This window comes from Oncorhynchus nerka, linkage group LG9b, assembly GCF_034236695.1.
Source record: "Oncorhynchus nerka isolate Pitt River linkage group LG9b, Oner_Uvic_2.0, whole genome shotgun sequence".
NCBI lineage: Eukaryota > Metazoa > Chordata > Actinopteri > Salmoniformes > Salmonidae > Oncorhynchus > Oncorhynchus nerka.
Genome location: NC_088424.1, coordinates 29,974,145 through 29,986,424, shown reverse-complemented (window position 1 = coordinate 29,986,424; position 12,280 = coordinate 29,974,145). Strand labels below are relative to the sequence as shown.

Genomic DNA, 12,280 nt, shown 5'->3' with positions numbered 1-12,280 from the left:
TGTTTGCTGTTATTCTGTCTACTTAGTGGGATGTTTATATGAAGATATCGTTAATATATTGGTGTGCAGTTTCAGCCTCATCAAAATACTGTCATCTACAGGCTGAAACCTTTAAGGCGGGCTGAAGGGACACATTTATTCTGACAGTCAATTTTATATGTAGTGAATTGACTGGTTGGATTTTATAGAGAGAGTTACTTTGTTCTTATCATTGCCTTAGAACAACGTATGACTCATATTCAACAGCATAAACGCCAATCCTTGAATTCATTTGATATTTTTACAGTGAATCAGGTCCAGAAATTGGTGTAAAGTCGTGTTTACAAACGTTCCGCTCAACTTGTCTTAGTTTAATAAGGCGTTTCAGGGGTCCGTGGATGTCTGGGCTGAGGATCCAGCAGCATGTTCAGGAGCACTCCAGCCACGGCTCCCTCTTCCATTTAACGTCAGGCTTTTAAAACCCTTGGACACGAGAGAGGCAGGTTCATAAACGTTTTCTGGGGAGAGACCAAGTGATACATACTGCACATTAGCAGTAGTGTTCCTCCTCTTCACCCAATGCACTGGGGGACTGTTCACCTCACAGGAGACTGGTGGCACCTGAATTGGGGGGCACGGGCTCGTGGTAATGGCTGGAGCGGAATCAGTGGAATGGTATCAAACACCTGGGTTCCATGTGTTTGATTCCATTCCGTTCACTCCGTTCCAGACATTATTATGAGCCGTCCTCCCCTCAGCAGCCTCCACAGGTTCACATACAATATGATTTTCCCTCACAACTTCATAAATCAATATTCCCCAAAGCAGAGCTTGTCTAATAACCAGGTTACCTATTGGTTTGACTACAGAGGTTAGTCACAAGCAAATAGTGAGTGAATAATGATTCATGAGTTTTCTGCTGTCACTTATTATATAGCTCCCTCTGATTTAAAGATGTTGACAAGGGATATTTTGAGTGTAATGTGACAGATGCACTTGCTTGTCTGGGAGGAAATGCACATGCTCTTTGATCTGCTCAATACATCAGGGCTTGACATTAACTTTTTTAGCCACCTGTCCTTCAGACAAGTAGAACTGATCTTTTACTTGTCCGAAAGCTTAAGTCACTTTGATGGTCTGTCACACCATGGGCCAAAAAGGTGACTGAACATTGTGTTTTTGATGCAAGAAGTCACTTCACAAAATACAGTACATTCATTATGATCACTGGTGTTGACAATGGAACGCTGCTGGCCCATGTATTGTATCTCCTGCCATTGTGGCCTTGAGCAAGGCACTTAACCCCCCACAAAGTATAATACTACACTGATAGGCTACTGTATAAAATACATGTGGTCCGTCAACCGTCCATCTGGAGAGCTACTGGCTGTGAAGAATCTTCACCCAACCCTGCTCAAACACACCAGTCATCTTAGTCATCTTATCAAGGTTCTGTTGAGCAGCTGATTTTTTATCATGTGGGGTTTTCGAGCAGGGCTGGAGCAAACGCCTGCACGCACAGTAGCTCTTCTGGAATCTCCAGGAGGATGTTGGCCACCCTGCAACATTACAATTACCACCAAATACTTTTTATGTCTTTATAAAATAATTCCCTCACTCAATGAACCAGGGACCAAATGGCTAAGGTGGGCGAGGTTCATTCAATATTTGTGCTTTTCAATCCCCTAAATCTCTAGAATGTGTTATAGTCTGCGAGGAATTCAGCTGGCTCTAATTATGATGAGTACTCTTCTGAAGAGTGTGAAAACACACACCCACATTCACACACACATACTGTTCACACGCACACTCACTGTGAAAAAACTTCACCCCTCCACACACTTACCACCTTGATAACATTTCAACATGGGTTCCTAGTGTAGTAATGGCTTAGTGACAACACATTCTCTGATGTTTTGCACAAGGATTTAAGCCAACAGTATAACTTACAATTCCCCCAACATGATGATTGCATATCACGGTGCAGATTATATCATCATTTATATGATCTTTTTCTCATCTCCTCTCTTCTCTTCCAGGCGGTTGCATTGTACCAGGAACTACATCCACATGCACCTGTTTGTGTCCTTCATGCTCCGAGGCATCAGCATCTTCGTAAAGGACGTGGTGCTGTACTCTGGCTCTGCCCTAGAAGATATGGAGAGAGTCAGTGTGGAAGATCTCAAGTCCATCACTGAGGCTCCTCCAGCTGACAAAACCCAGTTTGTAAGTACCTAATCTTTTCTCCCCAGACTACAGGAAGTTTGGAGAATAGTAGGTGGCAGGCTAATGTAGTTAAGTCACTGACCAAACGCAACTGTGAATTATTTCCATAGAAAACCAATTCTGGAATACTTGCTGTTTACAAATTCTATAACTTTGTTATTTTGAAAGGTCCATTGTAAATTGGTTGGATCGTTGTAAAAGGCCTTCCTCTAAGGATATAGTGATCAGTGTAATCCAGGGACTATTGGATATGACTCAGTAAAGTCGTTCCAGCATTCAGTATTATGAGTCATCAGTCTTTTCATTATAATGATTATTTTTTCATTACTGTCTGTCGCAGCATTTCTAAATGAGAAAAAAAGTCAATGCTACTGGGAAAGACTTGCCTAATGATTATAAAACAGGGAGAGTGGGAGAGAGAGAGAGAGAGAGAGAGAGAGAGAGAGAGAGAGAGAAAGAGAGAGAGAGAGAGAGAGAGAGAGAGAGAGAGAGAGAGAGAAGAGAGAGAAAGAGAGAGAGAGAGAGGCTAAGTCTCTCTTGGCTCATGTGTATCATCCCTAGCTGGAGTGAGCATGCAAGGCTGAAGGAATCAGCTATGGACTTCAAAGTACTCTGGTAGAATAGACAGGCATAGAGGATGGCTTCTCTCGGGGCATACACAGGCTGAACCTCCAGGGATTCCCTGTTGTTTACAGTTTATCAGCATCTACAGATTGGAACAGTATTCATTAGGATTAGAATACATCTTTAATTGTACAAACCATGATTGGAACCTAGAGGTTAAGGTTTCATGCTGGACAGGCTTGAATGTTGGTTTACTCACTACAAAGGGATTTCACATTTATCAATGTACACACTACCCTTAGAGTTTCTGTATGTCGCACCAACCCAGCAGTAGAACTATATAACAGTGCGAAGCAAGAGTGGATTATAAGGATTCAAAATGGCTTCAGGTCACTATAAGAAGATCCAAGGCATTCTGAATTGATTGTCTGACACTTCTGAATTAGACATGTTCAGTTTTTAAGAAGACTGTAGCTATTTGAATAGCATAAATTATAGAATAACACTATTGTATCAGGATAGGGTCAGAACACATCATCAAATACATTTAGACATGTATTATGATCCTCAGATGAGTTGCTGTCATCACTGAACAACGATGTGATATCATTTACTGTAAGATTTCTGACAGTGTTGTTTTTTTTGCTTGCGTGCCTTTATTTCTTGCTAGACTAGATCATACTTAGAGGGAGATGGCAGAGACATGCGTTCTGATTCGTTTTGTATTTGTTCAGGCTTGTGATTGGATTGCAGATAGAACCTTATATCACAAAGTTCAAATTGGTTCATGCAGATAGAATTGGTTTTTTGTTTTGTTTTTACTTAAAATGTACTTTTTCAAAATGTTTACTTCACAGAGATATGAAAAACCATCTAAAGATCAGATAGAACCTTATATTACCTAGAACTCAAGGTCTAGGTCTCAAGGTGTTGGAAGTCATTAGTCATTCATCTACAAGTGCTTGTGATCATAAATAGGCTGCTGTATTTAAGGATGCTTAGTAAGCTCAGTATATTTGATATATTTGTCTGTTGTGTTTCCTTTAGATTGGCTGTAAGGTGGCAGTGACCCTGTTCCTATACTTCCTGGCTACCAACTACTATTGGATCCTAGTAGAGGGTCTGTACCTCCACAGCCTCATCTTCATGACCTTCTTTTCAGACAGGAAGTACCTCTGGGGATTCACTCTAATTGGATGGGGTGAGTGTTCCCAGAATTCTTTGGAGTTTTTACTGCAGATTCACTGCTACGAAGTCAAAAAATAAGCTAAACAAACTATCCCAGACAGATGTATTAATCAATCCATTTCAAAAGCCATTCCAATGTTGTCATGTTTCGAGGAAGGTTTAGAAGAAAGCTGATAATATTGTTGATTCCACAATTGTCTACAATTCATTGGTTTCACACATACTGTGTGAGTTCTACTATAATCAGAACTCAAGAAGAGTTCAGAAAACTCGGCTGTACGGCTCCTGCATTGTACACACTGTGCGTATCTGTTATGTAAGCACAGCGCATACAATGTGGATGCCGTGTCACCCAATTGCCTCGCTGCAAGAATCCGAAAAACTACATTATATTAGCAGTATATTACAAGGGTAATTTTGACTTGAATCCACAACGATAATTGAAAGAAAATTACTGTATTTTGTTTCTGAATCATTGTTTGTGTGATTGCAAATAATTATGCTCTGTTCTGCAGGGTTCTAGGCTGTTTAGTTGTTTTGAGATCTTTTTTATGTTTGTTGTTGTTGATTTACAGGGGTCCCAGCTATGTTTGTGACAGTGTGGGCGAGTGTGAGAGCCACCTTGGCAGACACAGAGTAAGTACTGCACTAAAATCCCAATGTCAGCTCTAAACACATAGTACTGTACATTTGCCAGAATCTTTCATGGGAATGTGAAACAGGACCTTAGAACATGTTCCAGAATCCTCTTAGATTCTTAGAACATTTAAGGGTGTGAGTGTACATCCTCAATTTCATATAAACACGCAATGCAGTATTTACACAGTAGTACCTCTCACAGATAGATTCTGACAGTTTTCAGGATAGGAAATGTGTGTACGGAGGCAGTAGTTTGTGTACAAGGACCATGTGTAAACATAGCCATGGCTGGTTGGATTGAATTCCAGCCTTGGACTCGGAGCCTAGGAACAGACTGTAAGCACTGCCAACTTCCCCATGTGTTGTTGCTACACTAGGATAAACTGAAACAGATCAGATCCTGAAAGCGATTAGTTAAACAATTATACCTACCTGTATTAGTTTTTCATAAATGCCCTGTTTATCACTTGCAGGTGCTGGGACCTAAGTGCCGGCAATCTGAAGTGGATCGTACAAGTGCCCATTCTAACAGCAATAGTGGTAAGTAAACATGTCAATTGAAAATCTTAATTGGCGTAATGGCATTTAACGTTTTCGATTGACACGTTTACTTACCACAATTACTTACCACTATGACCACCATTTGCTTTTTGAGAGATTTGGCCTTGGTGTTCTACATTGTGTCATTTTCTGTTTTCAAAGGTGAATTTTATGCTGTTCCTGAATATAATACGAGTTCTGGCCACTAAACTTCGGGAAACAAATGCTGGCAGATGTGACACAAGACAGCAGTACAGGTAAGAAGCATTACTCCGACTGACTGCTCCTCCTTCCCTGACTGCTTTATCATGACATTTGTATTCTGTTTTATCTCCAGCATGCTGATAGAAATATAGACTCTTTATCACACCAAAACATGCCACCAATAATGTCAGTGATACATAATATGTCTGAAAATGCATTAATGCAGTGAATGACCATGATAATATCAAACTTAATCTCCTCATTACAATAAATGTCACGCACAGTAAATCTAAAAATAAATGTTAAAAGTATAATAATAATAATCACATTGAAATCTGTACAGAACTGTAGAAATCTGTACAGAACTGTAAAGGTACAGTAGATGATCTTTGTAGCTGGCAAAAAAAAAAAAATGAACAATGGGGCAAAATGCCAATAAATACACAGAATGTACAAAACATGACAATCTATGTATTTCCATGACATAGTCTGACCAGGTGAAAGATATGATCCCTTATTGATGTCACCTATTAAATCCACTTCAATCAGTGTAGATGAATGGGGGGAGACAGGTTACAGAAGGGTGTTTAAGCCTTTAGACAAGACATGGATTGTGTATGTGTACCATTAAGAGGGTGAATGGGCAAGAAAATATATTTAAGTGCCTTTGAAAGTGGTATGGTAGTAGGTGCAAGGAGCACCAGTTTGAGTGTGTCAAAAACTACAACGCTGCTGGGTTTTCAAAGCTTAACAGTTTCCTGTGTGTATCAAGAATGGTCCACCACCCAAAGGACATCCAGCCAACTTGACACAACTCTGGGAAGCATTGGAGTCAAAATGGGCCAGCATCCCTGTGGAACGCTTTTGACACCTTGTAGAGTCTGACACAGTGAGACTGTTATGAGGGCAAAAGGAGGTACAACTCAATATTAGGAAGGTGTTCTGTTTTGTACGCTCAGTGTAGATTGTAAGAAAAAAGACTCTTATGAACATTTGCTTGTATTTATTCAGGAAACTGTTGAAGTCTACATTGGTCCTGATGCCACTGTTTGGTGTCCACTACATAGTGTTCATGGCGATGCCTTATACTGAAGTGACTGAAGTCCCATGGCAGATACAGATGCACTATGAGATGCTATTCAATTCATTCCAGGTACCGACTTAGGTTGTACAGCATGGATGGATGGATGGATGAATGAATGAACAAACAAACAAAATAATGAATTAATATACTACTCCATATGGGTTTAGTCACAGGCAGCCAGCAATGGATCCGAAACGATGGGCTACTACAGTACTTTAAAAAGATCCACTAAGGGGCACTGCATCTGTTCTAGTGGTGTGCTACACATAATTAGCTTTTGAGTTGTGATTAAACTGTGATGAGTTAAGATTTTGAGAGAGCACAGCTCAGTGTTTTCAGAGTAAGCAGCTGGTATCAATGATGTGAAGAAGTCACTTTAGATTGCATGGCATTCTTCCAGAGTGCTCTGGATAGATGCACAGGTCAACCTGTGAATTTTGAGGCTTAAGCAAAAATGCAATAATGTTTTTTTATCCTTTTCAGGGATTCTTTGTTGCAATTATATATTGTTTCTGCAATGGGGAGGTAAGGACTACTTTGAACAACTTTGTTAATATATTTCTTTGAAAATGTCTGCAATGACTCATTATAGTATTTTATTTAAGACAAAATATGTAATCCTGAAAGATAATATAATGTTCAAGATGAATTGCAGTCACAGCATGCACAGACCTGAGACTCAATTATTGTATGTCACAGTAGATTAGATCTATTTAGTGACAATCTCATTTCTTTCCATCTTTAGGTCCAAGCGGAAATTAAGAAATCATGGAGCAGGAGGACACTAGCGCTGGACTTTAAACGTAAAGCCCGTAGTGGCAGTAACACATATAGTTATGGACCTATGGTGTCTCACACCAGTGTAACCAATGTCACTGCCCGGGGGCCCCTGGCACTGCACCTCACCACACGCCTTGGGGGCCCCGTCACCGTGAACGGGCACCGGAATCTCCCGGGGTACGTGAAGAATGGTTCCATCTCCGAGCACTCCATCCCTTCCTCAGGACAGGAGTTACATGTTCCCGAGGAGGAGCAGCCATCCAGTAACGTGCCACCGCATTCTGTTGAGGAGGAGAAACCCTCGCCTGTAGTGGAGGAGGAGCGGGAGACCGTCATGTGACAATCATGTGACCTCTTGCGAGAGACCTTCAGGCAGCCTATAGCGCCTCCACTGTGAGGACGATCTCTGTAGGAATGAGTCATGGGAAAGATCTCAATTACATACTCCTTGTGTCCTCTCTCCTCGTCTCCAGAGGGACCTCTGGCTTTCTCATCCAATGAGTTTTGAAAAGGAGAAGAGGAGAGAGGGCGCAATTGAGAGCTTCCCATGAAACATAGCACCACATAGACCAGTCAAGCTTCTCAGTTGATTTTATTTCACTGCCTTCAATGTGTTGCAACAAGTACTTTATAATGGATGAATACCAACCATGGTCTGTGGATGAACAGTAGGCTAATGTGTCTGACTGAAACAGCCAGCATTGATTGTCCACAGGTCCTGTGGCTGAAGGTATCAACCGTATACTATAGGTCCTCATTCTGGCAGGAGCATGTTAGCTTATGTTAGTGTAGCAGATGGCTAAGTTAGCATACAGCTCACTAGCTCACATCTGCTACATTAGGCACTCCTAGTGATATGAGAATATGCCTGGCTGCAGTTGATTCTGCCTGCGTAGTTGGGGAGATCTCACTACGTTTCAATTTGTTTGAAAATGTGGATGTACATTGAGATGACCCAACCCACTTTGATGTAGCTAAAAGGGAATAAAACTCAGGTCCTCTAAACCCTCCATTCTAGTGCATCAGTTGGAGCTAGTCTGTAGTTTCAGAGGTGTGCTGGCTTCTAGAGTTGATTTATATGGAGAAAGGCCCAATGGATTACTTTTCCCCATGAGTATCAACTTTTTGTACAGTTTGTATTTTTGCTATTTAAAAGAGACTATCCTAATATTCAATGGCTAATGAAGGTTATGCTTTTTCCATGATGTGTTGATGATTACATTCTTCAATAATAATATTATATTTCACAATATATACTGCCACAAAAGTAACCAAAACTTGGAGCCCATTGGAGTCAAAACGTGATTTTCCTGTGTTTTATATATATTTCCACACTCTGAGGTTTGAATAATACTGTAAAATTGTGAAAATTATGATTATGCCCTTTTAATGTAAGAGCCGTTTGAAAAGACCGCCTGAAATTTCTGCCTGTTTTGGTTGGATGGAATTTTGGCCTGCCTGGCAATATCAATAAATTAGTTAATAGACCAATAAGAAAGAGAGTTCCAAACCTCTCTGCAAATAATAGCTCGTTTTCAGTTTTCCTCTCCCAACTCAGACTACTCCCAGATAGTCCTAGCAAAATTCTTGCTTGAGAAATTACTCTTTGCTAAGAAGGAATTTTGGTTTATTTTTGACCATTTTAATTGAAAACAATCACAGTAAGGTACTTAATTGTTACCCGGAAATGATTTGTTATTGAGATACAAACGGCTGCATTGGACCTTAAGTTTTGGGAGAAATGGAGTGGTAGAGACAGCTCAAAGAGGACAAAAAATGGCTATTATTATAATGGAATTGTAGAAAAATACTTTATTAACGTTTTAAAGGGAGGCACCCTCTCCAAAACTCAGGGTGCAGAAAACAGTAAAGAAATAAATACGGAATGTTAATTAGATGAGGAACTCCTAGGGATTCCCAAATTCCACGGGAGAATTCCCAGGGAGACTTATGAAGAGACGGACGGTATGAAGGAACACCAGAACTGAATAGTACACAACTGTTATGTTTTATATAGTCCAGTGTTTTGCTGCTCTTTTTGTATATACAGTATGTATGCATTTGCATAGAAGTCACAATGTTTACAATGATAATCAAATCCATTCTAGCTGTGAGCTAAAATAGCATCAAAGGTCATGTAAATGTATTAGAACTATAATTTGATATTTGTGCAGACTGTTGAAAATGTTAAGGGATGTTGAAAATGTAGAATGATTTATATTGTATTTAGTGGTAAAAACATAGAAACTGGATATATACTATAGGTGAGGGACAACATACTGTATGAGGATTCAGGACCATAGAGTTAAGATTTCAGTAGAATGCCTATCAGAGGTAATAACATTAGACAGCTATTTACACTATACTCACATGTAATTCTGTGAATATGGCAGTTTAGGTTGATGGGAGTCAAGAACTCAATTGCACTCCGCTACTGAATATCCACATGTATACACTTTGACCCTACAGTTCCCTCCCCCACTACTCTATATCCACATTTATAAAGTGGGAGGTTTGAGCCCTGAATTCTGATTGGCTGAAGGCCATGGTATATCAGGCCATATACCAAGAGGTATGAGAAAACATCTAGTTTTACTGATCTAATTACGTTGGTAACCAGTTTATAATAGCATTAAGTCTCCTCTGGGGTTTGTGATATATGGCTAAAATACCATGGCTAAGGGCTGTGTCCAGGCACTCCGCGTTGCGTCGTGCTTAAGAACAGCCCTTGGTCGTGGTATATTACGTTGGCCATTACCACACATCCCCAGGCCTTATTCCTGAAGTATATACTTTGCGAAAATATTTCTAGTTACACTTTACATTTCAGTTCCATCACACTGCAGTTTGTTTCCCAGACAATGTTCACGGAGTGAAGTGATTTGTTGGTTAGTTTGTCACAGAAGCAGAATGTGTGTCTTTTAGAGTGTGTCAAGTAGCCTGGTCCTATACAGTACAGTATGTGCTGTAGCCAACTCTTCTAGCATTGTCATGCCTTACTGTATGTACTGTATGTTTGGCATGAAAATGAATGAACACATAGAACACAGAGAGGAGTTGGCTAAAGCACAGACAGACTCATTCACCAGGCTATGTGTAAAGATGTCAAGGTCCCAACACGCAATGTACGTTTCATTCCAATCCATCCCAATAGGTTATATATATATTTTCAACCCTGTCCATCCCAATGTACGTTTCATTCCAATCCGTCCCAATAGGTTATATATATATTTTCAACCCTGTCCATCCCAATGTACGTTTCATTCCAATCCGTCCCAATAGGTTATATATATATTTTCAACCCTGTCCATCCCAATGTACGTTTCATTCCAATCCGTCCCAATAGGTTATATATATATTTTCATCCCTGTCCATCCCAATGTACGTTTCATTCCAATCCGTCCCAATAGTTCATATACGTTTTCATCCCTGTCCATCCCAATGTACGTTTCATTCCAATCCGTCCCAATAGGTTATATATATGTTTTCAACCCTATCCATCCCAATGTACATTTCATTCCAATCCGTCCCAATAGGTTAATAATATGTTTTCAACCCTGTCCATCCCAATGTACGTTTCATTCCAATCCGTCCCAATAGGTTATATATATATTTTCAACCCTGTCCATCCCAATGTACGTTTCATTCCAATCCGTCCCAATAGGTTATATATATATTTTCAACCCTGTCCATCCCAATGTACGTTTCATTTCTGATCTCGGTGTGGCTTGCTATTCCTATTTATTGTCATGATCTTATATGGTTAGGGCACATGATCTTATATGGTTAGGGCACATGATCTTATATGGTTAGGGCACATGATCTTATATGGTTAGGGCACATGATCTTTTATACTGAAGAGTAGAGCTAAATATAAAGGTGGAGATCATTTTCTGCCTCACAAAGATCTGTTGCGTGATATAAGCCTGATGTAAGGATACCATTGGAGAAAGTGTTACCTAAAGATGCCATCTAAGCCAACAAGAAAATGAAAAATACAGTAGAATATCCCCATTTTCTTATACAGTGGTGATCTTAAACCAACCTACAGCCAACAAACATTCCACTGGCAAGTAGATACGTTTGGGAGTATTATTAGTATTATGTTTTGTAGGTATGTCCGTCTGAACTTTAACTGTCCATGTTTGGTTCGGAGGGGGCAATGCTAGAGCCAGTGTTGATTAGGAAAACTTTTTTTTTTAAATATATATTTGAGCACTTTAATACCCTATTATATTTCCTATTGTTGGAGCTAGGAACACAAGCATTTCATTACATCCGCAATAACGTCTGCTAAATATGTGTATGTGACCAATAACCTTTCTTTTGATTTGATTTATTGATTGTATCATGTAAATGTATTGTTTTTTAAATGCAGTATGTAAACAGGCCAATACTTAACAGAGCTAATATTGTACTCGTTTTTTGAAAGTTACCTCTCATGGAAGTAAAAATTACATGATATTTTCATTGTTTTATTATTTATCTTATATTGAAAATGTGTCTGTCCTCAAAGAGATAGGAGTTGTTATTTTTCATTAATAGTCTTTATGCCATGTGTAGAGAGGGTGTGACTGTTTGTGTTTGAAATAGGACACATCATACCTGGTTGATTTCACTCAAAGTCGGTTGATTGAAGTCAATGTTGTAAATGTAAACGTGGGTTTAAAATAAAATAAAATTCCAATCTAATGTTCATCATTGCATTGTGAATAAGACATTAAAATATATAATTGTACTGTAACTGAAGTGTTCATTGAATTTAAAACATGACTGCAATCCTATAGTAATTCTGTTCTTGTTCGAACAAGAACTTACATACAGGTTGAAGAAATTAATGTACTTTTATTCTCATTATATACAATATTATACGCATTCCATATTTACAAAAAGTATAAAAAAATCGACGAGTAAAAAAATAAATGCGTGTTTCCGGCCCAGTGTTCACTTTTTCACAGCAGGTTTTTTGGCTCCCCCCTTTGCACCTCCTTTTGCACCTCCTCCTTTATCACCTCCTCCTTTCTCTATCTTCTTCCCTTTTACTTCACTTGCTTCTCCTTTCTTTCCTCCTTCCTT

The 12,280-nt window shown here is 39.4% G+C and overlaps 1 protein-coding gene across 1 annotated transcript in view; it reads left to right on the top strand.

The window, feature by feature from the left end:
- The window catches only part of LOC115114575 (parathyroid hormone/parathyroid hormone-related peptide receptor-like), a 66,940-nt gene extending 55,040 nt beyond the window's left edge, over positions 1-11,900 (top strand). Inside the window, exons 6-13 of the mRNA XM_029642944.2 lie at positions 2,019-2,205; positions 3,817-3,970; positions 4,533-4,593; positions 5,070-5,136; positions 5,299-5,393; positions 6,352-6,493; positions 6,908-6,949; positions 7,170-11,900. Of these exons, the coding sequence (XP_029498804.1) occupies positions 2,019-2,205; positions 3,817-3,970; positions 4,533-4,593; positions 5,070-5,136; positions 5,299-5,393; positions 6,352-6,493; positions 6,908-6,949; positions 7,170-7,544 (1,123 nt within the window). The 3' untranslated portion in view covers positions 7,545-11,900. The remainder of the gene's footprint in view (positions 1-2,018; positions 2,206-3,816; positions 3,971-4,532; positions 4,594-5,069; positions 5,137-5,298; positions 5,394-6,351; positions 6,494-6,907; positions 6,950-7,169) is intronic.
- The last annotated feature ends 380 nt before the right edge of the window (positions 11,901-12,280 follow it).